This window comes from Arvicola amphibius, chromosome 12, assembly GCF_903992535.2.
Source record: "Arvicola amphibius chromosome 12, mArvAmp1.2, whole genome shotgun sequence".
NCBI classification, from domain to species: domain Eukaryota; kingdom Metazoa; phylum Chordata; class Mammalia; order Rodentia; family Cricetidae; genus Arvicola; species Arvicola amphibius.
Window position 1 is genome coordinate 128,022,282 of NC_052058.2, and position 27,380 is coordinate 128,049,661.

General features: G+C 47.8%; 1 protein-coding gene across 11 annotated transcripts in view; it reads right to left on the reverse strand.

The window, feature by feature from the left end:
- Nav2 (neuron navigator 2) overlaps positions 1-27,380 on the reverse strand; it is a 202,266-nt gene that overhangs the window by 128,308 nt on the left and 46,578 nt on the right. For 5 of the 11 annotated variants that reach the window (XM_038314293.2, XM_038314291.2, XM_038314292.2 and 2 more), the window contains exons 5-8: positions 20,707-21,802; positions 16,391-16,503; positions 11,198-11,306; positions 9,184-9,573 (exon numbers count right to left, since the gene is read on the reverse strand). In XM_038314293.2, the coding sequence (XP_038170221.1) occupies positions 9,184-9,573; positions 11,198-11,306; positions 16,391-16,503; positions 20,707-21,802 (1,708 nt within the window). Of the gene's footprint in view, positions 1-9,183; positions 9,574-11,197; positions 11,307-15,116; positions 15,122-16,390; positions 16,504-16,728; positions 16,958-20,706; positions 21,803-23,421; positions 23,529-27,380 lie in introns of those variants that run through there. The other 6 variants (XM_038314294.2, XM_038314288.2, XM_038314296.2 and 3 more) reach the window with 6 other exon arrangements.

The window sequence follows — 27,380 nt, forward strand, 5'->3', positions numbered from 1 at the left end:
TGGTTATGGTGAGAGGCAATGTCCACCCATGCTAACAGGACCTAGGCTGAAGCTGATCCAGCAGTGCCCTCCACCTCAGTTAACTAGCAGTCTAGACTGAGAGATCTCCAGGCCATGGAACAGTTTACCTGGTGGAGGTCCAGAAGAAGAGGTGAGACAGTCCTTATATATACCTAGAATACCACAAACACCCCCCAACCTGTGACCAGAGGCAAGTAGACACGTGTGTGCGTGCATAGTGAGTCAACTCTACAGCTTTCCTCTCCTCCACAGAGGCAACACCACATCTGCTCTTCCCTAGGTTCTGACGACTTCAGTTGCCCTCACCCTTTAAACTTCCCTGCTCAAATATATGAAATACCCAGTTGCAGAAGAGATGACCAGCTGGTTACAGACACAGCTCTGGTAAGAGAAACCCAGACTCCAACATGCAGCAGAGATAACCACAGACCCCTGGTCCTATTCCCCCAAATCAAGAAGGAGATATGGCTATGATTTATGGCTATAAGGACATGAAGGTCCCTCCTTAGACAAGCGTATTATTTCACATTCGAGTCTCAGATGGCCTCGGCCACCAGATGTGTTCTGGCCAGTGTGTCTGTCTGCCACTAGCTCAGGAATAAGATGAAGAAACAAACCCAGTGCTTCTCATGAGACTTTTTGAGACACTGGGATCCTGGAGAGGGGTACAATGCTTCCTCTGAGGCACACAAAGACTCCCATCCATGGTCCCACTCCCTACAGGATGCTCTAGCTTTGACATCCTGCCATGCTGCTCTCTGTTTGTGGGATACAGGTGAGTTATCTCCCATCTCAGACAACTCATTTTCATGATTCTTCATAAGGCCTGGGACAGACTGGGGTGGCTAATTAGATGTGTCAACTTTGCTAAGCTGTGATACCCAGATATCCAGCCAAACACTAGTCTAAATGTTGTCATGAGATTCACATTTAACCCAGCAGGAGAGAGAGAGAGAGAGAGAGAGAGAGAGAGCGCTCATCTAAGCAGCTGCAGATTTTAAAACAGGCAGATCCTGAGGAGGGAATCATGTCTGTGGATGGTCCCAGGATTTGAGTCCTGGACTGTCTTGGAGGCTTTGGACTTGTATTGTCTCCATGACAGCATGTTTAATTCCCTAAAGTCAACTAACATCCTCCAGTCCCTGTGGGTCCTATTTGGTCCTGGGCTCAGAAGCAGCATGGCCACATCTTTGAAAATGTGTTAAGAAGGATAAAGGACTCAGAAGAAAAGAGACACAACTACCTGGCCCTTAACACATAGAAAACAGGCTGAGAAAGTCAAGCAGTTTCCTAAGCAATGACTGGCAGGTCCTGTGACTCCCACTGGGAAATATCTGCTGCACAGCAAGATGGGAGGCTGCTCACAAGGAAACTTTGGCTTCTTATCTTGATCAAGGCCTAGGCACACTCAGTCTCAGCCTCCTGTTGAGTCTTTCAGCATGGGCTTACTGTCTCAGGGCCAAGACACTCCCAATCCATCCAGATGCTTTTCCTCATATTCATCTCTACTCCAATCTTGTATTCTCCAACCTTGCCACCATAAATCTGTCAGAGGCATTCTAACTGCTAGCTGGGCAGATGCAACTGGGGAGGGATTTGCAACGCCACTGGCTCACTTTTAAGATAAAAGCTAACATGAGCTGGGTTTTCTAGAAGAGAGCGGCACAAAGGCTTAGTGAGAAACACTGGGGAGCTGCGGTTCTCTCTTCAACATAGGCTCATTTGCAAAGCATGGGGCAGAGAGGGAAGGGATCTGCCAAGCATTGCTTTCCAGCAGAGGGGCAGAGGGTGGCAGGAGGATACAGGAAGGCAGTAAGGACACACTGGAACACTTTCCAAAAGGGAAAGAAACAGCAGAGGGGCGACCATTTTTTCACGTCTTCCAGGGCTTTCAAATGTTTCAGTTCCATGTGGCTGTAGAGATGGCTCAGTGGTTAAGGGCATCGGCTGCTCTTCCAGACAACCCAGGTTCAATTCCCAGCACCCACAAGGCAGCTCACAACTGTGTGAAACTCTAGTTCTAGGGTATCTGATACCTTCACACCAATGCACATAAAATAAAAGGCTAAATAAATTATTAAAAAAGAATAATACCATATAAGAATCTGAATTTTGGAGTTGGGGGATAGTACCCCATTTTGACAATGCGTTCAAAGGTACAGAGTCAGATTCCCTGCATGTAGAAACGCCCCTTCTGAGTATGACATGTTCATGGGCTACAGGTTTACACTAGAGAGTAGCTTCAAGGATCCAATTTCAGTATAAAAAAAAATAGAGTGATCCACTCTGCAAAATTCATATCCCAGGGCACACCAGGGGCTGGGACAGGGATGCCTGCTAAACACTTGCCAGCTACACAGGAGAATGCCCGTCAAACTCTACAACTATGGGGTTCAGAGAACCTGAAGGTTGGTGAACACACAGAGGTGCCAGGAAAGAAACCCCCTCTCTTCCCATGATGGTCAATCTTCCTAATTTCTTCAAAGTCAGTCTAGTGGCTGACTGGCAGGATCTTACAAGCTGGGATCCTTTCTAGATCAGATTCCTGCCACACCCTCTTGGAGAGGGCTTGAAGCAGGGCCTTTCAGGATAGCTTCCCCACGGGTCATTTATCTTGGCTCCAGGAATCACACACACAGACTTCTTCCTCTCCTATCTGTTTGCCTACAACAAAAGCCTGCAAGTCGCTTGAGGCCAGTCCTAAAAAGGCAGTGGGTGGAGAGGCCAGGTAAGAAAGAGCCTTTCAAGCTATGAACCAGACTTGCCACCTGCTGGCTGCCTGGTGAGACACCTCACACAACAGTCCTCAATGTTGAATGGAGGATGGACAAGTGCCCTGGCCCACTGGGCAAATGACCTGGCACATTCTGTGCTGTTGCTCTTTCCTGCTCACAGTGACAGCACAGGGGAAGCTAAGAAGCCACAAGAACAGGTGGCTGGGGCCTCATGCTCAAAGGGACTCTGACTTCAGACACATACTCATCCAGGGTACGGGGACTGGTCTTCTATCCCCCACCTCGACAGGGTTTCTTTGTGTAGACCTGGTAGTCTTGAAACTCTCTCTGTAGACCAGGCTGGCCTTGAACTCAGAGAGAGATTTACCAGCCTCTGGTTGAGTGCTAGAATTAAAGGTGTGTGCCATCACTGCCTGCCTGGTTGTTGTCATAGTCATCATCATCTTCCTCCTCTTCCTCCTCCTCCTTTAGGTTTTTTGAGACATGGTTTCTCTGTGTAACAGCCCTATCTATCATAGAACTATCTCTTGCAGACCAGGTTGGCCTCGAACTCACAGAGATCCGCCTGCCTCTGCTTCCTGAGGGATTAAAGGCGTGCGCCATCACTGTCCAGCCTAGCTGGTCTATTCTTAAGGCCAAATGAAGCGTTCATTCATTCCATGAACTGCTTACTATGGGACTGCCACTGTGTCCAACAATGAACGCGTGAGGATCCCTTCCACACACAGGTATGTGCATACATATCACAAGCACTGAGGTATAGGCACATGCAGAGTAACACTAATACAGCTCTGCCACTCCTGTCACAGGCACTTCCAATCTCAAATGACCTCAGAGAACGATGTCACCACCTTGAGGTTTGAGGACCTGGCAGCCATGGCGGAAGGAAAGCCAAGATATTGCTCATGTAGTTGATACCTGCAAGCAGACACGCATCCTGAATAGACCAAACACTTGTGCTGGTATCAGGAGGCAGGACCCTAGGGAAGGGTCCCCGAGGTCTTACGAACAGAGCTTCAGGTTGGGACTGGCGTCCTTCTAAAAAGGGGAAACACAGGGTTTTCCTCCTTTGCCTGCTAAGACATGGCCACCATCTTTACACCAGAAGCCTCACTGGAATCCAGTCTGCACACCTCCCTGCCTCTAGGACTGTAAACAATATAGCGCCACCATTTAAAACTCAAGTCACATTTTTATGATATCCTGGGCTGTCTGAGGCATGTCCTAAAGGACTGAGAGAGCAAGCCAGGGTCCTTCATTTCTGAGAACTGTGACTTCCAGGAGAGACCTACACCCCTCTTTTGATGGAGTACTGCCTGCCACTGAGTACGAGAACTCAGGCCATGCAGATGTCAGTGCTGCAGACCACACTGCTGGAATCCTTGTTTTCTCTCCCACACTGGCCATCAGCAGCTGAGAAGCAACCTCGTAGCCTTGCTGCACCATTCAAAAGCAATGGGGCCGCGGCAGTATCCCTATTGGCCACTAGATGACACCACAGGCCAAGCCGCCTTTCTCTGAGTGGTCAGAGTGACCAGGACCACTAGGTTTTCAGCTGGTGAGGACGAATTTCCACAAGCCCAAGGTCCTGCCAGGGTGGGTACCACAAACAGACCAATCACAAAATATTAAATGCCTGCTATGCCCTAGTCTCTGGACTTAGGAAAGTGATGGCCAACGTCCTCCTTCGAGATGCTCCTATGGGGAAAACACACAGGCTTGTCTATGCATGCATACGCACATGTATGCATCTATGCACGCGTGTACTTGAGTACTGCTGACTCTTGGCCTGGTGCCAAGCACATTCTTAATTTTCAATATTAAGACTTTGTTCCCATTCATTTGGTAGAGCAAGGGTAAAATCTCAGGTGCCTCCTGTTTTTAACCCCTATTATGTGACATCAGCCAGTCCTCAGACAGCTCATATGAGAAAGGCTAACATGGTTGTTTAGGGATGAGTCAAGGCCAACAGAACCACAGATGCAGACCCTAGCTAGGGGAGCATGTCTATGGGGTGGTGTTTTTCAGCGCAATCAGACAGACATGCTTGGGGAAGGAGCTGCAAGAAGAGCCATGTCCCATGCACAGAGCTGAAAGAAGTAGCATGTCCCATGCACAGAGCTGAAAGAAGTGGCATGTCCCATGCACAGAGCTGCAAGGAGACATGGCATGTCCCAAGCGCAGAGCACTGCAGACATAAGACTCAGCTTTTGTTGAAGGCACACATGGCACAGCCAGAGGCAGGAAAGTGCAGAGGGGCCATAGCTGGGTAAGGCATGGGAGATGGATGGGTCAACCACTGAGGGTCTTCTATGGCCGTCTTTTTATTTTTTCAGGAAGGGATGTATATTTATACCTCAGAAGATTATATAAACAAGTGCTGCCTTTGAAAGGAAAAAAAAATCCTTCCAAACATATGGGTGCTAAGTCTGCCCTTATAATTTTATTCTGTGCCACATGGCACCCTGAAGTTTTAGGATCTGAGCACAGGACTGACTCAGGACATCCAATCTTGCTCGGTGACACCTTCATCTGTCATTTTAGCTTCCTTTCTATTAGAACCAATGCCCAGTTTATGAGCCTGAAGCAAAAAGCAGCGGGGCCAGATACCAATGGATACTGTCTGACACCCTAGGGCGTGACAAACTCACAGAGGAACTAGCTCACGTCTTAGCTACACTCCAGTGACGTGGTCATGTCAGGCTCAGTTGTGCACATACAAAGAACACGAGCTATGCTACTATACCAACCAAGCCAGGGCCCTGCATTGTAGAAAACATAGCCACAGGGTTTCAGAAACTAGACCTTACCTCCATAGCAGGTTTCTGAATACATCTGTGCCAACTTCTGCAAACATTTCCCCAAAAGAGCTTCTGACCTGATAAAGACGCTCAGCCGTTGAGACTATGTTTGCCCTAAGCCAAATAAACAGCTGGATACGAGCTGGTCGATGTGCTGTCTCCAAGTACCCCGATGTTCCAGGCTAATGGGACATCTAGATCCTGGTAGAAATGTTGTATCTTTGTTAGCTAAGTGTCTGTAACAGGATACAACCTCAACAGGAAGGCTAACTGGAAGGTTAAAATGTGCATCTGGAAACTGAGGAGTTTGGGGCATTTGGATTGCATGCTCAACATCACAGGGCTCACAAGAGGCTGGGTGGGGTTTAAACCCTAGGTGGAGCCTCTCATCCATTCACTGTCTACTCCATCAGCTGTCTCAAAGAATGAGTTGTTGAGCAGATTCTGGGAAAAGTGACCAATCCTTATTATACTCACAGCTGGCAGTCTATGTAAAGAAAAAGAAGTGGGTTAGGAAGACATCAAATGGCTTGCCTTGCACTAGGCATATAAAATCAGTCAGAGCAGAACCCTCCATCTGTGTTCTCATGGATGGCGGCGGGATTAGCAAGGGTTCTAGAATATTCCCAGCAGAAAGAGCATTAAGTAATGCCTAGGCTTCCTACAGTAGAAAGCATTCTGAATGAGCAGAGTTCTTGGGTTCCAGCCCAAGTGCTAACACTTACACGTTGTCCACACTTGCTCAAAACCCTAGCTCATGCTGGAGGAACAAGCTCTGCAGAGCAGAAGGGCAGTACAAACATCTGCACTTTTCAGGAAGCTAGGAAAATAGGGCTTCTCCCAGGGGCACGCGAAGCTTCCCTGGAGTGTGTGCATGTCTCCACCGTGTGGACACTAATAACACTGTATTAGACTCAATCCATTCCCCAGCAAGAGCAATGAAGGAGTCTTTCGTCACCGGATACAGAAATCTCAGAAGAACCAGCACATGGGCTCAGATATCAAGATGAAATGAGTGATGACCAGGTCAGCTGTGCCGGAAGCCCAAATCTCCTAAACCATAGGAAAAGATTCAACTGTGCACAGTTCTGCTTGATTACTGTACACATTACTGTTTTCAGTGTTTATGGAATGCTAGAAACAATGCTGCTGACTAGGCCAGACTGATCCAGACTGTTATCAGCCATTCCCGGATGGAAGAAAACGGTTAAGACTGTAAGAATTTAGTAGCTCTTGTTTTTGGAGGTTTTACCACCAAAAATGGTCCTAACTTCAGCACAAAATCCAAACACCTCTATGCCTATGTTTTAAAATGTTTTTATTAAAGATTTTTTCTTCTTAAATCTTTTATTGTGTGTGTGTATGAATGCACACACACACACCTGTACACACAACAACGTCCGGTATCCTGCTCTCTCTCTCTCTCTCTCTCTCTCTCTCTCTCTCTCTCTCTCTCTCTCTCTCTCTGACACATGGTCTCTTACTGAGGTGGAGATAGGGCAGTAGATAGTAAGCCTCCGTGACTCTCTTTCTTTTTATGCCCCCACAGTGACAAGTTAAATTTTATAAAGTCACGCCTAGCTTTTTTTTTTGTTTGTTTGTTTGTTTTGGTTTTTTCAAGACAGGGTTTCCCCATAGTTTCTAGAGCCTGTCCTGGAACTAGCTCTTGTAGACCAGGCTGACCTCGAACTCAGAGATCTGCCTGCCTCTGCCTCCCGAGTGCAGGAATTAAAGGCGTGCGCCACCACTGCCCGGCCATGCCTAGCTTTTTATGTGGATGCTGGGACTTGAACTCAGGTCCTCCAGCAATTACCCTAACCCACTCAACTACCTACCCAGCTCTACGCCTGTGCCAGTTTGTAGTTGAGGTTGGAGAGATAGTTCAGTGGCTAAAGGCACTGGCTGCTCTTAAAGAAGACTTGAGTTTGATTCTCAGCACCCTTTGTGGTTGGCTCACAACCATCTGTAACTGAGGGTCCAATGGAACTATGAGTTGCAGGGGTGTCCAATATGACCTTTGTAGGTACCATGCACACATACGGTGCACAGATGGATACACAGACAAAATGCCACACGATAATAATAGGAAGAAGATGAGCTGCACTATTTTAGCACAGCCAAGAGGTGCTGGAAAGATGGTATAGCATAGTGGATACAGTGAACAGTCTCTGGAACTACTTTCTCTGGCTCTCTTTCTCTTTCCAATAATATATTCTTAATTATGCATCTGAGTGTGGGTATGTGTAAGCAAGTGGAGGTACCCACCAAGGATGACATGTAGGATTCCTTGGAGCTGGAGGTACAGGTGGTTTGTAAGCTACTTGACATGGGTGCTGGGAATTGAACTTGGGTCCTCTGGAAGAACGAAGCATGCTCTTAACTAGTGAGCCATCTTTCTAGCCCGGTGCTCTGTTAATAGGTACCTGATCACTTGTAAGTTATCTCACCTTCCCATTCCAGTTTCCTTGTCTATTGGCCCAGGATGGTGACACCGTTGACCCTTAAGGATTCTGTAAGGATGGTGCAAGGTAACCCATACAAGTACCAACTCCGTGTGCCACCTGGTGGGGGCTCCAGCCATTACTAATGATACAGAGATGCCACCAGTTCTCCATTCCCTGTCTATGAAGCATGAATATGGTTGCTAGCCCTGACTTTTCTTATCTATAATTTTCATTGCTAGGACACTAAGGGTGGGAATGGTCTCAGAAAACTTCAAAGCACATCTCAGACAGGCAAGATAAAGAGATGTAAGTGACAGTTACAACACGCCTGAAAGTGTGGCCACAGATGAGCCTCCCCTGCCCTGCCCCATAGCCCCCAACTCCCTCTCATACACCAGACCAGGTACACTCCACTGCTTATGAACGGTTATCAGACACATCACGGTGGTGAGCCTTTGACTCACAGAGGAGCAGCAGAGAAAGGCGGAGCTTCCGTTTCTCCCTATAGTTACCCACCCATACGTTCACCCAATCAGAAGGCCCCGTGAGCTCTGATGTACACCGTACTAGGGACTCAGAGAGCACAGCAGGAAGGGGAGGGAGACATTAATTTATTAACTCATGCTCAGGACGACTTTGAATAGTGGTAAGCTTTGAAAGGAGCCTATACCAGGGCACACAGATGCGGTGAGGCTGCAGGACAAGGAACCTTTCCAAATGGAAAGGCCAGCGGGAGTAAGCCCGGCAGAGAGCAAGGAGACTGAATGGCAGTCTGGAAACAGTGCAAAGGCGGTGGGGCTGGAGGTAGTGGAAATGGAGGATGGAGGGGGAGGTGCAGCAGACGAGAGCAATGAGGGAGGAGGAGGGGAGATGCATGACCCCTGAGAGGGAGGGAACAGTCAGGCCCACCTGCCCAGGGAGGCTAAGTCACCAGGCGGGCAGTGTCCAGAACAAGGCTGGTGTAAGGGGTACAGGCAGCAGTCATTTACATAGTGAAATTTTGTGGGTCCCCAGCTGAGTCTGTCTACCTTTCCCTTAAATCACAGCCCCGCAGTGTCCCCACCATGGCACCATGGAGCCTCTGACAGCAGCAGATGAGGCAGCCAGCACCAGTTCTAGAGACCTCTTAGTAAAGGAAGGCAAAGAGATGCGAGGGTCAGGCCTTCCCATCTATGTACTTACCCGCTCGTGATGTCGTCACTTCGGATGTTCTTGCTCAGGACATCTCCATCACTCATGTAGCCAGGGGCATCCATGCTGATGCCTTCCAGGTCCACCTCATCGCCTCCCTTGTCCGAGACGTCCACGTGGCAGATGCTGCTGCCCCTGGAGGCCAGCTGTCTTCTCAGAGGGGCAGAGTACACATAGCGGCCAGCCTCCGCACTGATGAAGCGGCTGGCGTTGGCTCGAGGTGGGTACCCGTTGCCCATTGAGGGGGCATCGCCTGCCTGGAGTCGAGGGCTGGACTGGCCGAGTCTCCAGGACAGAGGAGTGGGCCTTCCTGTCAAGCTGAGGATGCTGCGGCCACTTATCTCTGTGGTGACATTGGTGTCAAACGTAGTTTCTAATGTACTGAAAACATAAAACCAACCTGGGTTAGACTCCAATGTGCCTTGCAGGCTAGTTTTTAAATATTCAGAATTGTAAAAACAAACAAACAAAAAAGAACTTCTCATTTGCAAAGTGGGATAAAACAGCAGGTACCACCTGGTATGGTTCCTTTATTAAGGAGGAGAAAGAAAAGCTGCGCATCTACCTATAAATTCTGAAGAGCCTACTGGGAAATGTGCTCTAAGGGCCTCCCCACTGACCCTTTAATTAAACACAGACTGCAAAGCCTCATTCTGCTGGAAGACCAGAATCTCCTTTCCAGTTCAGGAAAGGAAACATAACATGCTGAACTTGTTAAGAAGGGACAGAGGATCCTTTGGTCCATTGGTTGCAGCACGCTGCGCCATGCTTCAAGGGTTGGCTAGAACAGTCTGCCCTGAACTACTAATACCACATTTCACATCCCTGCCCCTCCCTAGCTAACATCCTAGAGTCAGTGTTGGTGACTAGGTGGGAAGTGGGATGACAGATTCATGCTCAATAAAGTCACAGGACCCAAGTTCAGGATCCAAGTCCTTCAGATACCTACAGGGTTAGGAAAGCACTTTCCTCGATCTCTCAAGTTCACATTTTGATCAGCCAGTTGGATGCCAGTGGCTGTTTTTATCCCATCCCTTGTCCCCAATCCTGGAACTGACCTCATTTTTCACATCTTGGACCCTTGGGTTCGACTGAAGTCAGAACCCACAGAGGCCAAGATTCCTCAGTAGTCAGTTTGACAGTTCAGTACCGACTGTCAACTTGACAGAATCTAGACTCACCTAGAAGACAAGCCTCTGGGCATGCCTGTGAGGGTCAGGTGAGGAGGGAAGACCGACCCTGAATGTGGGTGACCTCTTTCTATGAGCTGGTGTCCAAGGCTGAATCAGAAAAGGAAAGCGGAGCTGAGCACCAGAATATCCATCCAATGTCTCCACTTCCTGACTGTGGACCAGCTGCCTCACCTTCCACAAGAAATCGCTTCCCCTTAAATCAAAACCCAAACAAACCACTTTCTTCCTTGAGTCACTTCAGCCATGAGGAGAGGAAGTCCCACATTTCCTCTGAAATTGGAGAAGCGATGAGAACCCATGAGGGCTCAGAGGGGTAGCTGGGACTCTTTGATTTTCAAAGCCAAACACAAACTGTAAGACCTCATTCAGCCAAGATCCTGGCAGCACCAGCTCTGCATCCTCCTCAACGGTCTTGCAGAACAAGTGAAACAACCTGAGATTCCTTCCAACAAAGCCATGATTTAAACAGAGTGATGTTGTATAAACACTCCCTCTTGTCTTTCATACACGTGCATGACTAACACCATCATGTGTGTCAGGAGACCTGGGAGGAATTCAAGACATGCAGGTCAGACGCAGTTCACCTATTCCTTCCAACAGCTTGAATGATGCAAGTCAAAGAAAGTGTGAATGGAGCCGGGGGTAATTTCCTCTGGGCGGTGCCCTTAGAAAACTTCTACAGGGGCGGTATCTGTACATTAACTTTTACCCCCTTCATTTCTATTCCGCTCTCAACCAAACCACTTTGTGGGGAGCCCAATATGCAGCAGAGAAGCAGAGTGAGAGAGCAAAGTAATTCACACTGCCCATACCTGTGTGTAACCTGAGTTCCCCGTAAACTGGACATCGTCTCTTCTAAATTCTGTCGTAGGTCCGCGATGTTCTTTACTGTCCGCAGCCGTCGAGCCTCGGGATCTTCTGCTGGAGGAGCAAGGGTTAAGATCAGTTTAACGTAACTAGACCATAAGGCTCAGGGTTTCAGGGTTTCTCCGTGTAGCCCTGGCTGTCCTGGTACTTGCTTTGTAGACCTCTGGCCTTAAACACAGAGATTTGTCTGCCTCTGCCTCCCGAGTGCTGGGATTAAAGGCATGCGCCAGCATGCCTGGCTACAAGATCATGAGGTTTTTAAGAAAGAACAGCAACTAAGTCAGGGATGATAATGCTAATCTATGTCCATCATTTGCTGTGGGTGATTAGTAAGGACTAGAGACTATAAGGATGGATAAATGTATGGAAGGACAGATGGATGAATACATCTGTATGTGTATATAGGAATACAGAAGTATGCATGCATGGATAGATGGATATGAGGAGATATATACACGCATGCACACACGCACATGCACTGATGAATGGATACATGAGTGGATGGATAGCTGAAGGGCTGTCTCTCTACATGCATGCTTGCACAGATGAATGGATACTCCAATGAAAGGGTTCCTTCTGAAGACACGCCTCTAAGACAGACCATGCCTCCAGGACCTCTTTCTGCACATAAGAAAACTTGATGCCTTTTATTTCTCTGGATAATACATGCTCCTCCCCAAACCACCTGCATTTGCTCACCACTGACAGTCTCCAGGGAAGGCTTGCCTCCCCATTGCTTCTAGCACGTGTGCTGTTGACCAGCAGCTGCATGGTCAGTTGTGGAGATGTTGTTCTTCCCCACCTTCTGATTCCATACCTCTGAAATGAGCACGGCCACAGCACCAGTCTCCAAAGCCAGTGGTGGGGGAAACACAGGCTAGAGCCTTCAGCACCCTTTGTACAGTGCCCACCACAAGCCTCAACACAGCCTGCATTCCCATGTCCAAGTAGAACCCACACTGATTCCTGTGCCACACAAGAAACATAGCACACAGCATGAGAAGCTGCGTGCCTCTCGATGCAGTCTTGCTTTGCGTTCTTTCGCTACTCTCTTTCATTTGGCCTCACGGGGTGAGGGCAAGGGAGATGTCAAATAACTGCATTAATGATTAAAGAAATAAAGGATGGTCTGGAGAGACGGCTCAGGGGTTAAGAAGCATCTGTTGCTTTTGCAGAGACTTGAGTTTGATGCTTAGCCCCTGTATGGTGCATTACAACTGTCCACAACTCTAGTCCTAGGAGAAATGACTCCCTCTGGTCTCTGCAGGCACCAGAATGCATATGGTATATAGATACACATGCAGGCAAAAGCACTCATACACATAAAGAAATTTAAAACAGGAAAAAATAAGTATATTTGATGTAGGTGGGTCTTCTATCTATCTGTTGCTTCCATTGGTTAATTAATAAAGAAAACTGCTTGGCCTGATAGGTCAGAACATAGGTAGGTGGGGAAGACAGAATAGAATGCTGGGAGGAAGAAGGCAGTAAGACAGTCGCCATGAAGCCAGCCACAGGTCAGACATGCTGAATTTTTCCCGGTAAGCCACCACCTTGTGGTGCTACACAGATTATTAGAAATGGGTTAAGCAAGATTGAGAGTTAGCCAATAAGAGGCTGAAACTAAGGGGCCAAGCAGTATTTAAAAGACTACAGTTTCCATGTAATTATTTTGGGTAAAGCTAGGCGGCCGGGAGCCGGGTGGCAGGAACACAGCCCGCTGTTCCTACTACATATATTCCTCCTTGTAGCAATTTCAAGGAGAGCTGAGGAGATCAGATACCCACAAGGTCTTTAAATGCCTGCAGCTCTTCTCAAGGGATGGAAAATACTGTCAAAGAAATCTCCCTAGAGAAAATCAAACATGTGGGTTGGAGAGATGGCTCAGAGGTTAAGAACACTGGCTGCTCTTCCAGAGGTCCTGAGTTCAATTCCCAGCAACCACATGGAAGCTCATAACTGTCTATAATGAGATCTGGTGCCTTCTTCTGGCAGATCACTGTATACATAATAACTAAATACATCTTAAAAAATAGGAAAACATGTGACAGTAGCAAGTAGGATTTACATGAGACACTGAGTAGAACTTCCGACTACAGTTTCTAATGGAACAGCTGCCATCTGAGAAATGTCACAGAATTAAGCTTCACCCCTGGCCTTGCAGTGGGAGTTCCTGGAGTGTAGGGGCAGAAAAAGGACAGCCACATGATTATCATAAAAGATTTTATTTTTATTTATTTACTTATCTTTATTTTTCAAGACAGGGTTTCTCTGTGTAGCCCTGGCTGTCCTGGATCACTCTATAGCCCCGGTCGGCCTCAAACTCACAGAGATCTGCCTGCCTCTGCCTCCAGAGTGCTGGGATTAAAGGCATGCACCACCACTGCCTGGCTATAGAAGACATTTACTAGAACAAAATGTCTAGACTAGATGTGCAGCTCTTTTTAATATTCCATCCCCTTTAATCCAGAGAAATTTGGGAGATGTTTTTCTCTTATCTGAGCTGTGCTCAAACTTGAATTTACCAGCCAAATCTTTAAAGTAAGTAAGTGTGTGTGTGTGTGTGTGTGTGTGTGCATGTGTGTGTGAGTACACAGTGAAGGTCTGCCCTACGTTCTCCTAAGAACCTTAGAGGAATGTGACTGCATCATCCCCTGGCTGTCAATCTCTCTCATTACAGGATAGCCGCATCTATGATTGAGACTGCTTCCGAGGTACCACAGCTTTTCATTACTTTGGGTGCAGTAATGAGGCTCAGATTTTCAAATTACCACCATTAATTAATTCCATCTTGCCATAAAACCCCTTTAAAAATAGTGGTGGGAGAGAGGCCTGAGAAATGTCTCAGCAGGACAATGCACCAGCTACTCTTTTTTTAAATATTTATTTATTTATTTATTATGTATACAATATTCTGTCTGTGTGTATGCCTGCAGGCCAGAAGAGGGCACCAGACCTCATTACAGATGGTTGTGAGCCACCATGTGGTTGCTGGGAATTGAACTCGGGACCTTTGGAAGAGTAGGCAATGCTCTTAACCACTGAGCAATCTCTTCAGCCACCAGCTACTCTTGCAGAGGACATGAGCTGTTTCCAGCACCTACACAGCAGCTTACAACCTGTAACTCCGGTTCCAGAAGATCCAGCGCCCTCTTCTGAACTCCACAGACACCAGGCACACACATGGTACACAGACACATACACACAAAACATACACCTTCAAATATATTTAAAAAGAGAATCATGGTTCATATGTAGGCTAGAGGAGGAGCTCATGGATAAAATTCTGATTTTCTTCTTTATCTCCATAATGTAACATCATGGCTGGGGTGGATAGATCAGTGGATAAAGTGCTTGTTGAACAAGTATAAAGACCAGAGTTCAGGCTCCACAAACTCCCATAAAAGTCAAGCCTATAATTCCAGCACTTGAGAGCCAGAGGCAGAGGACACCAGGCAAGCTGGCTAGCTAGAGCAGTTAGAATCAACTGGTGAGCTAAGTTCAGTGGGAGACCCTGTCTCAACAAATAATGGAGAAAGATCAAGGGAGATGCCTGATATCAACGTAGGCCTCCACAGATGTGCCCCTGCACACACCTGTGCCCACACAGGAACACAAATACAACATCAACAAATTACCATGAAATTATTATCATGACAACTAGATGCTGTGTTTTGTGTGTATTTATGATGCATGTATGTACACATTTGTGTGTCTATGTATGCACATATGCACATGCGTGCACATGTATGTTCATGTCAGATGTTGTGCTATGTGTCTTCCTCAATTGCTCTCCACCTTGCTTTTCTGAAGCAGGGTCTCTCACTGAACCTTCAGCTCACTGGTTGAGCTAGACTGTCTGACCAGTGAGTTCCAGGGGTCTGCAAGTCTCCATCATTCCAGCACTAGGACTACAAGTGTGTGCTGCCATACCCAGCTTTTAAAATGGGTGCTGGGGATTTGAACTCAGGTCCTCATGCTTGTGGCAGCAAGTGCTTTTATTCACTGAGTCATCTACCCAGCCCCTGAAATGACATAGCCTTTATTTATTTATTTATTTATTTATTTATTTATTTATGTTTTTGAGACAGGGTTTCTCTGTAGCTTCTGAGCCTGTTCTGGAGCTCTCTCAGTAGACCAGGCTGGCCTCAAACTCACAAAGATCTGCCTGTCTCTGCTTCCTGAGTGCTGGGATTAAAGGCATGCACCACCACTGCCCAGCTGGATGAAATGTTTTATATACAGCATAATACCTTACAAATAATTGCCTTTTAAAAAAACTTATTTATTTATTATGTATACAATATTCTGTCTGTGTGTATGCCTGCAGGCCAGAAGAGGGCACCAGACCCCATTACAGATGGTTGTGAGCCACCATGTGGTTGCTGGGAATTGAAGTCAGGACCTTTGGAAGAGCAAGCAGTGCTCTTAACCACTAAGCCATCTCTCTAGCCCCACAAATCATTGTCTTGACAAGGTATAATTTAGGAAATTTTTTGTTTTGTCCTTGGAAAAGACATAAGTTGCCATCTATCTATTAATTTAATGTGTATGAGTATTTTGCCTGCATGTACATCTGTGTATTACATGCCTGATGGGGCTCCAGAGGCTGAGAAGGGCCTTGGACCCCCTGAAACTAGAATTACAGATGGTCGTGAGTCACCCAGATGGGTGCTGGGAATTGAATGCAGAGCCTCTGTAGCAGCAGTAAGTGCTCTTAACTGCCAAGCCATCCCTCCAGCTCCACACATTGCGATCCTTTCAGTTAACGGCCAAGGATGAAACAATATTTTGAATTTGGGCTTCCATAAAACTAAAAACAAATCTAATATTTTAGAGTTCTAAATTCTGTTGAAAAGCAACTGCAGATGAAGGGCAAACAGTGTGACTCGAAGCTGAGCATTAAAGTGGTCCAGGGTCCAAACACGAGATGTCCTGACAAATTAGAGATTTAGTGACAGTTCTGGGGAAGACGGAAGTGGCTGTGTGAGAGGAAAGGAAGGACAGAGAAGATGTAAGCTGGTGACACAAGGGAGCGATACTGCTCAGCTCCAGCACCATGACATTGACCTGCCTAGCAGCTGCCTGCATGAGGGGCTTCCCTACCAACAGCCACACAACCCAGGGCTCATACTCACCAGTGAGTTCCTCCAGAGCAGGCTGTCCACTCTTGGTGTAGTGGCTGGGCTCCATGCTCACACCCGCTGAGCTGGACTCGGCCGTGACGTTCCCTTCGGTGTCCGTCTGGGACCTTTCCATACAAATCAGAGCAGACACCATCATCAGGACTGGAAACCTTCACATCTGGACTGCTTGCCATGGCCTGCCAGGCGAGCAGCTGTGGGACAGAATGGGCCAGCAGACTGACGCTAAATAATTCAACAGCCACACGTGGAGAGAGCGACTGAACTCGGAAAGATGAAACACGCAAAGCCCAAAAGGAGGGTCTGCTATTTCTCGACGGGGACTGATTTACCAAGTCAGCCTTGAGATCCGGAACCAGACGCACAGCTGGGTTGTTTGGACATTAAACTTAGGTCAAAAAGCCACAGGTAAGGGGCCACAGCCCCAGCAAGCAAAGCCTAAAGATGACACCGCCTGACATGGCTCTCTCTGTAAAGGGGAGTATGAAGCGGATCAGGAGTGGGTGCCAAGCGGCTGTGTCTGCCCTCCAGGTTTCTGATTCACAGCTTAGATGCTCTGACATGAAAGGTCTCATTGATCATTATTTCAACACTTGACTGAAATATGTACTTTCCCAACGCTTCTCCCATGCCCTTATTTGTCGAGCAAACTGAACCGATGTTTGGTTTGCAAGGGAGGTTTCTGGCCACAACTGTCTTGTCGCAGACCTGTGACATTAGTTTATTGGCATCTAGGGCTGGATTGATCCAGCTGCTTTTCACTACCAGGGAAAAGAATAAGCCTCTCTCCCCCATTTTTGTTGTTGTTGGGGAGTAAGCCCAAGGGCCCTATGCATGCATGGTATGTGTTCTAGCATGTTCTAGCATGTTCTAGCAAGGGGCAATATCCCCACCAGCAAGAACATACCAAAAGTGTAGATAAACTGGTAACTTCAGACCTCCACTGTTCTTTGCTCCTCTCCCTCCGGCCATCTATCGCAGTTCCGGTAGCCACCCCCTTTAAAGGCCTCCCATTATCCCAGTGCCCTTATTTAGCCCACAGCCAGAGTTTAAGCTCTCATCATCCACTTAGGATTTATAAAGGCTCTAAAGCAGGCACCCTACCTCGAGCCAAGAGACTGTAAGATGTACTGCTAAAGGGTTGCATAGTAATTAAAAAAATAAATTAGCGCTCTTTCTCTCTCTCTCTCTCTCTCTCTCTCTCTCTCTCTCTCTCTCTCTCTCTCTCTCTCTCTCTCTCTCTCTCTCTCTAAGGGGGACTTTCTACATAGCCCTGGTTGTTCTACTCACTATATAGACCAAGCTGACCTAGAACTCTGCCCATCTCTACCACTTGAGTGCAGGGATTAAAGGCGTGTGCTACCACATCTGGTAAATCAGCTCATCATTTAAAATTTGTGACATTTTCGAGCTGGAGAGATAGCTCGGCAGTTAAGAGTACATACTGCTCTTGCAGAGGACCCCAGTTCAATTTCTTACACCCACAAAGCGTGGCTCACAATTGCCTCTAACTCCAGATCCAGGGGAATCTAAGGCCTCTGGCCTTCACAGGCACCTGGAATCACATACACATCTTTCCCCATATATGCATATTTAAAAATAATAAGAATGACTTTAAAATTTGGGAGATTTCACACAAGAAACCAGCTGGATTTCTCCCTTCATCCTGTGGAAGGAAAGATCCAGAGCTACTGAGCCCAGTCTTGTAGGGCGCCTCCTACTGGCACCCAGCAATGGCTGTGCCCTCTAGAGGAGCAGGATGCTTCTGTGTGTTGCTACTGCCCTGTTCTTCTGAACTCAGGCACATTCTGCATAGTGCCTGCCAACAAACCCTGCCTGGAACAGCTGGGCTTAGACTTGAGACATTGTCTACTGTGAACTGCAGTTCTCTTACTGTACGTGTAAAGATTTCTGTTTTTAAAATGTTTTGTAGATTTATTTTACATGCATGACATGTATGAGTGCTTTGCCTGCCTGCATGTATGTATGTATGTATGTATGAGCACTATATATGTGCAGTGCTCACAGAGGCAGAAAATGCATCAAATCCCCTAGAACTGAAGTTATAGATAGCTGTAAACCACCATGTGGGTGCTGGGGACCAAACCCAGGTTCTCTGCAAGAGTGACCCGTGCTCTTTACAGCTGAAACTGCAGCACCAAGCATCCTTGACTTAGAGAGCAAGACAATGTAGGTCTCTGTAGTTAGACAGGATTGTCTTTTGTTTATTGGTTGGTTGGTTTTTTGAGACAGAAATTCTCCCTAGCTGTCCTAGAACTCATTCTGTAGACCAGGCTGGCCTTGAACTCACTGAGATCCTCCTGCCTCTGCCTCCTGAGTGCTGGGATTACAGGCATGCATCACCACCACCAGGCCAGACTTGGTTTTAAACACAGGTTCTTTTAATTACCAGCTCTGTGATTTGGAACAAATTTCCTAGTCTAACCCTCAATTACTTGTGTGTAGAAGTGGGATTTAAAAAGCAAGCTAGTTCACAAAGCTGGGATGACTCAGGAGACTAGGTTGCAGGAGACCATTAGCTGGGTCTCTCCGCACACACATGGTTCACAAGCAATGGCTAGCTGTCACTGTAGCCAGTGCCTAAGACCACAATGGGTAACACAGGGCAGGGTGCAGGTCCAGTTCCTATCCAGGACTCTTCCCAACCCTTCACAGGCTCCTTCAAAGAGGACTCCAGCATCTGGGAGGTTCCCTTCTTCCTGCTCCTCTCACATTAGTCACGAGAAACTGTTCCTTCCATAGGAAAGCTTGAAATAATAATAATAATTAAGAAGACAAGCGTTTACTTTATAGTCTGCCAAAGAACTCAGTCAAAACAGACAGAGTCACACTGATGGGGATCAAACACTCACACATTTTAATTTGACTAGTCTAGAAGTTGTCGAGTAGCCTGAGCGGGCTTCACCTCGACGCTGAATGATGCTAGGATTGTAACAATCTCACGGGGAGCTATTCCACGCTTCAGAGAGCAATTCCTGAGAAGCCGTGCAGGCAGCCTCACCATGACTCTACTGAAAAAAGGCCTGGTGCTGTTCCCAGCACCATTAGCTGAGCTGACAAAATCGACTGAATAATATAGAACTGTCTGCCAACCAAAAGAGATGGCGATGATGCTCACTCAAGGGGGAAGAGGACGGAGGAGAGTGAGCGTGGGACGACAGGGAGCCTGGCATCATCCCCTGACTACATGGATGCTGGCTAGCTTTCTCCTGACATCTCTAGTGGCTGGAAGTATGAGTTCACAGGACCACACTTCAGGCAGGGAGAGAGGGAAGCTCTTTGGGAAGCCATACAAATATAAGACATTGAAAGTCTGGGTGAGAATGCACACACTTGGGCTTACGCAAACGCACCTATGTGAACATACATTTGTATTTGGTGTATGGATGTGTAATTATGTCTTACTTACGTACAACTGTCAACTTAGACATTCTGAATGTGTGTACACAGCTGTGTTTCTGTACTTTGGGAGAGCGCTGCAGACGCAGGGGACAGAATGGGACATGACTACTTTGGTATATGCACAGGTATCAGGGGCCTAGCTATGAAGCGTGGTCAAGCACACTATTCCTGTCCAGCATAGAACCAGGGCCAGCTCTGTGAGCCAAGCTCTCAGCCCCCTTCTCAGTAGTACAAGGGCTTCCATAAGCCTGAAGAGCTAGGCACACGCCTCGAGTGCCCATTTCAGCATGGGTGTGTGGTATGGCAGAGCAGAATGGATCTCGGGAAAGAACAGTAAGGAGTGTGTAGCTCCTGGTTCCACACGGACTGCTGGGGTTCTACAGATGTCCCAACAGAGATACAGGGCTACGGAGACAGAAAAAGGTCAGCAGGCTTCATCCTAATACAATAGCCCTTGTCAACCAATTTTTCCTCCATCACTTCTCAGAAAGCCTCAGCAGGTAGCAGGGGCTGTGGGACTCAGGAAGTTCAAGGTCAATGCTGCCATAAGAAATCTTACTTACATAGCAGAGGGGTCTTAAGTTCACTTAGCTTAGGTTACAGCTCATTTTGGGTAACACCAATCCGACTACCCTGCACATTCAGGCCTACATGCTTAAAGTGCTACTGAAATGGCCTATTCTCCACAGGCCTGGTGATGTCTCCTCATCCTGGGCTCAGCTTACAAAGTCCCCCACCTCAGCACTGTCTTGCTACTGTGGTTGCCCACTTGAGTGCACCAGGATGGACTATGTGTTACTTTGGCTATTGGCTTACATGTTCCTGGACCCTGCACTGGCAGAGTCAGCTGCCAGGGTCTTTACCCAGGGGGAGCAGGTGTGCCTTACCTGTACAGGAAAGGTGCAACCGTGGCTGTGTTGGGATGGTTGTATTGCTGCTGAGGCTGAGGTAGCTGAACACTGACGGTATTGCTTCCAGTGGTCTGGGTGGTCCCGACGGAGCCGCTGACAGTTTGGCTGCTGATGCTGTGGTTCAGAGTGGTCCCTCCGGGGCCTTTTCCTTCTGAGGATGCCAAGCTGGAGGAGGAGCTGGAGTGTCTGCTGTCCAGCTGGGGCTTCTGTGGGGGAAGCCCTGAGCTCAGCTTCCCTCGGCTCCGCTCTCCTTCCTTGGGAGGTATGGGGGCACTTGGGGACTTCCCAGGCACGTTCTTCATTCCTGGTTTTGGTATTCCACTGTGGGATGGAGCCGTGGCCTCCTTCTTGGTGCTGTTGAGCTTCCCACCTTTGGGGATAAAGCTGGCAATCTTGGAGGACTTTTTCGGCATCTCAGCCACAACCACCCCACTGAGCTCTTCCTTGGGTTCCTCCTTGAGGTCAGGCCGGTCAGTCACGGAAACTCTCTTGGTAAAGTCCTTGCCCTTCTCCTTTTCCTTCTCCTTCTCCCGCTGCTGTTTCTCCTTCTCTTTCTCGCTGCCCTTCGGGGAGCTCTTCTTGTTAGTAAGCGCCCTGCTGAAAGTTCGTTGCGCGATGCCCTTGAGTGCAATCTTGGGGCTGCTGGAGGCAGGGCCAGCAGTAGAGAGTGCCCTGCTGGCAGCCTCCAACTCTTCGCTCTCTTCAAAGCTGGGCAGGATCTCCAATCGTTCACAGCTTGTGTCCCGGGACGCCGAGCCTTCGCCTGCCTTAGAGCCCCCTTTACTGTTGAAAAGTTTGAGCTTTTCCAACATGGATTTCTGGTTGTTGGGGGCAGGCTTCATGGCTTCAGGTGCAGGCCTGGGGGCCTCGGGCGCAGTGGGCTTGACCGAGAGCATAGATGATGTAGCACTATGCTTCACACTGAGGGACTTGCTGCGCCAGGGCTTGGAGATCATGCTGGGCTGGGGGATGGCTGAGGAGCAGTTAACAGGGATGGCAGGGCTGTTCTCCAAGGGAGTAGGTACATTTTCGCTCATTCCGGGATGGGAGGAGGCTGAGCTTGCCAGGGGCTCTGCGGAGGGAAACGGAAAGAGACCTGAATCACACCACTGAGCTGCACTGAACACGCTGCAAGGTCAGCCATGGTACCTGGCTAGTCATTCCCCACCCATAAGCGCTACAGCCCCTGCTGGAGGTGTGGATTATCTGTGGTTAAACTTTAAATGCCGTTCATCCTCCTGTCATCCCTCATGCGCTGTTCACATGGCACCTCCCCCAGCCCCAGCCCATCTTGGCTGTGTCTGTTCTGTAAACACATGCCAATCTTAACAGTAACTCGCAGAGCGCAACTAAGAATGTAAATAATCCACCAAAAAGGGGAAAATCCCTTACCACCACCACCTACCACTCCTGTGCTGTGTGAGGGTGCAGGAAATAATATACTTTAAATTATTTAACCCAGAATTCCATTTATGCATAATAGTCAAGAGATGTCCAACTTTTAGGAGACAACTGAAACATGAAAATGAAGCAGAAATCAATATTTTTAAATGAAAATGAAAAGTAGTTTACCAATTAAAGTTTCTAACACCTACACCTACATTTTCTCTATGCTGACCCTTCTCTTTCCTCTCTCTCTCTCTCTCTCTCTCTCTCTCTCTCTCTTTCTCTCTCTCTCTCTTTTTCTTTCTTTGTGCTAGGGCTTCTATGAGCAGCTCTGGCTGTCCAGAAGCTCACCCTGTAGAACAGACTGGCCTCGAACTCAGAGATCTGCTTGCCTTTGCCTCCCGAGTGCTGGGACTAACGGCATGTGCCACTATGCTCAGTGTAAAAAATTTCACTTTGAGGCTGGGCAGTGGTGGTGCACGCCTTTAATCCCAGCACTTGGGAGGCAGAGGCAGGCGGATCTCTGTGAGTTCGAGGCCAGCCTGGTCTACAAGAGCTAGTTCCAGGACAGGCTCCAAAGCTACAGAGAAACCCTGTCTCAGAACAAAATAAAGAAAGAAAAGAAAAAAATTCACTTTGTCTTATCTTGTTCAGGAAAACAGGTGAGAAGACAAGTATCTTCTTTCTCTGCATTCACTTGGAGAGAAAGGAGGAGGAGTTGTCTCCTCTAAACACTCCCCCTCCATCCCTGGGTGGTTTTGAACCACCAACCTTTCGGTTAACAGCTGAGTGCACTGACCAATGGTATGATGGAGACATTACACTGGCAGTTTCAAAGGCTTACAAACAGCGCAAACTTCTTTTACTTAAGGATGCAATCTGAGCATGTGCACCTCCCTCCCCGCCCCCCAACACACACAAGGCAAGAAAACACAGGTTATCTGAAAGTCAAGGCTTCCCTTTTGGCGCTCAATGCATGTTTCCTTGTCCACGGACTTTTCTCAGAAATCTATGAAGATATTTCCGAATAAGCGCCAGGACCATTCTGGGAAACGTGTGCTCCCCTACTACAATTCTGTTACTCACCACAGTGGCCCTGCATCAGAAGCCCCCAAAACTGCAGCCCCCTTCTTCAGACGGGACTGCCATGCTACATCAGAGGTTCCAACTGCCAGTAGCTGCTAGAGAAAGTGGCCAGAGGACAGAGGAAGCGGCTTCCCCCGAGCCCCGGGGGACACCCCAAAGCCTAGCCCCATCAGCTCCTTAAGAGAACACAGCTCGCAAAGTCACCGTGACAGGACTTACCTAGCGGCCGCCACTTTCTCCCACAAGGATTCTCTAGGAGAAATTCTGCAAGCTGAGAGGCTGCCCTTCCAATTGTCACAAGTGTTTTCGGTTAAACTGCTCATGTTTCTAATTAACTTCTGTCATCCACAACTACTCCTGTGCCCAGAAGCCTGGCAGGATTAACGGCTGCTTCCTCAGCCACCCACCCCCCCCTCTTCCTAATACCTATGTTCTGCTGCCTTCCAGCAACAGAGTAAACTGTACATAGAGCGCTTTTGATGATTCAAAAGTCAACGGCTGCAGAGGCTGGGTCAAGGCAGCCCTGTGTGGGGCGCGAGCGCTGGGAGCCGGGCAGCCAGGGAACTGGCTGAGTCTGCCCGCAGCTGCATGGGGAAGCCGCAGTCTGGGTGATCCAAAGCAGACCTCCCAATGTTTTAAAACACATCCATCTTCCTGACTTACTGGGGAATTTGGATTTGGAGGGGAGGGTGCTGCAGAACTCCTCTATCAAAACTCACGGGTGTTGCTGGATCTTTTCCTGGGCAGAACCACAGACTGGCTTGCAAACTGGCTGAGGAAACCTTCCCACACCACCAGCCTGTCATAGGGTGTCCTCGGTTTGACACCACTCCCACCCTGGAGGGGGTATATCTCATGGAGGCACACCACTCAATGCATTGCTAAATGGTGTTCCTGCACCGGGCACTGGGGAGGCACAGGCAGGAGAATCATTGTGAGTTCAAGGACAGGCAGGGCTGTTTGTGACCATGTTCACTCATCTAAAACAATAACTAGGATTTGAACCCAGGTCAAATTGAACCCTGACACAACATTCTTGGGGACACCATAGTAGTGACTTTTATTATTTGTCATTGTTGTTAAAGGCACAGTCTTCTTCAGCCCAGGATAGCCCTAAACTTTTTATGTAGCAGAGATGGCCTTCTGCTTCTATGTTCCCAGTGCATACTACCTTTGTTTATGTGGGGCTGGGAATGAACCTGGGGCTTTGGGCATTCAGGAAAACACTCTGTTATTCCCCTAGCCCTACCACATCCTTGTAACAAGCCCACGCAGACAGTAGTGTCCAAGGCTCAGACTGTTTTCCAGACACTTCCTTTCCTCCTGCCTTATTATATACAATGGTGATATCCACAGCAGGGCCAGTCATGCCACTCATCAGGAAGCAGCTGTACCACGGAAGAATCTCTCTGGCTAAAGAAACAAAGTTTCCAAGCCAGGACCACTTTTCCTAGGAAAACTGCCTTTCCCTTTACCTGGGATCTTACCAGAAGCCAAGTGAAACATATAGTCGTCCATCCACCTACTTACCAGTCCACCCACATCCCTCCATCCTCCACACACTCACCCGCCCGCTCACTCATCTTTGCACCCACCCTCCATCCAGACACTCGGCATGTTCATACCAACACACACATGTCCACCAAACATTTCAGATGCTGTTCCAGGGACTTGGGGCACGTCCCGAACCAAAGACCTCCCTGCCTTAATGAATCTTACCATTTAGAAAAACAGGAAAGAACTCATTAATTGATCATTTGCAGGAAAATAAGTGCAAAAGAACAGTAAGGCCGATCTGTAAGAAAGAGAATGAGCTGCATGCAGGGCCTGGAGGTCTCGCAGTTTGAGGCCAGCCTTGTCTAAGTCAGTTCTGGGCTTACATGGTGAGACCGTGTTTTCTGATACAAGGAAAGAGGACGAGCTAGTTCTGCTATTTCTCTGGAGTCTGTTCAGTTGTGCTCACACTAAACTCCCAATGAGTCTTGAGGAAGCGTCATGAGGTCACGCCGTGGCCATTTTTGTTTCGCAGGGAATCACTTTGCGTAACTCATACACTAAGTCCTTTTCCTATTCTGTGTGGTAATGTGTAGGGTTTTTCTCTATTTTCAAATTTCTCCCTCAACAGTTTCTCTTATGGTATTTCCTAATGGAGAAAGCTGTCTGGGGCAAGGTATTGTCATCCTTGTTAATTCAGAACCGCTGGTGTCCCAGGAAAACAAGCCTAGCAGAGGGAGGGATGGGTGGGTTCTCTAAGAGGAGAGCCACTCTAATAACTAACAGCTCTTGCTTTTCTTCACACGTGTATGAGCCTCCCCCTTCCTTACAGCAAAGGAATGTAAGCGGGGAACAGGAGAAAAACATACAAGAATGTTCTGGGTGTCCGATCCCCCACCGGGCCACACGGCCACTGTAGGAAGTGAGCTGCTTTGTACAGCCCACAGATGATCATTTTTGTCCTTTGGAAAGCATATTGCAACTAGCCCATATATAAAAGAACCATTTCATGCTTATTAAATGGACATTTAAATTTCAAGTTGACTTAAAATATGACAGAGACCCACAGACAGTTCACAGATTTCGTGAAAATCACACAGGCTTATGAGCAATACAGGTCGAAGAAACACTATTAAATCAAAAACTACTTATTGTTATAAAATCTATTCCTTTGCCCCAAGTCAGACTGACTTCAAAACTCATCTGAAAAGGCTACTTTAGGCAATTGATCCATTTATGTATTTGAAGTATGTATGACGTATATTGCTGAGAATGGCCAGGTCAGCAACAAGACTTAGCCTTGATGAGCAAAAATAAGTTTAAAATAAGAGCATCATGATTCACTAAGCAGTTTGTGAACACATGTCTGTCTGTCTGTCTATCTATCGATGAACAGTATCAAGATGTTTTTGCAAAAAAATTACTGTGTGTGTTTGTGTATCTGTGTGTCTGTCTCTGTGTGTATGTGTGTCCTGGCATGTGTATGGTACAACATGCTTGTGAACAACTTTCTCTCTGTGTGTGTGTGTGTGTCTGTGTCCTGGCATGTGCATGTCACAACATGCTTGTGAACAACTTGTGTGTGTGTGTGTGTGTGTGTGTCCCCTGGCATGTGCACATCACAACATGTTTGTGGACAACTTTCTGTGTGTGTGTGTGTCCCCTGGCATGTGCACGTCACAACATGCTTGTGGACAACTTTCACTCTGTGTGTGTGTGTGTGTGTGTGTGTGTGTGTGTGTATGTGTGTGTGTGTCCTGGCATGTGCACGTCACAACATGCTTGTGGACAACTTTCTGGAGTTTGTTCCTTACACCACATGGGTCCCGGGGACTCAAGTAACGCCTGCGCAGCAAGTTCCTTTACCTTCAGAGCCCTCTCACCACCCTCTCAGACATACTCTTAATGTGCACAATAAACCCTGGCACAATCTGCTGTAGTGTAATTTTAAAAATGCTAATGCAAGGACTGCGGATAGCTCAGTGTACAGGGCTTGCCGTCCAACCCTGAGAGCCCACTTTAAATGTCCTCAGCATGGAGGCATTCGCTTATAATCTCAGGGCTAGGGAGATAGAGACCATAGGCTCCCTTGCTGTCCTGGTCTACCAGGGCAGTGAGAGAGAATTTCTCAGAAAAGCACCAAGTGGACAGCGGTTCCTGAGAAACCACCCCTGTGGCCGTTTTCTCTTCTCCACATGAACTCCCATACGTATGTACAAGCATGCATACACGGTACGATGGGAGAGCCCCTGATGGGGCTTCCTGACCCAGTGCCAGTCTGGAACTTGGTTCTACAAGACTCACCACCAACTGACAAACCACCACATAAAGGCAAAGTCTCCCCCTAAAACATCACAATGCCTTTGAAGAAAAGGAAAACCTTTGGGTTTTTTTGGCAAGCAGCCTTAGCCTTTTCTGACAGGAATCAAGTGCTCTAAATGGAAACATTGTGTGCTGCAGGTCCTGGTCGTGTTTTCCTCTCTTCTTCAGCAAAGGTGAGCTACAGTCCAGCACTCTACTGTCCCCGAGTTTGGGCCAGAGAGCCGTTGGTGGTCTGATCCCAAAAGCCAGTGGGCACAAAGACAGAGTGTGTCCTGGGCTGGCTGGCCTCACCTCCCATCATTGCTACTGTGACTTGAACCCTGCCTGAGGGAGATTTCCTGCCTAAATCTTCTCCAAAGCCT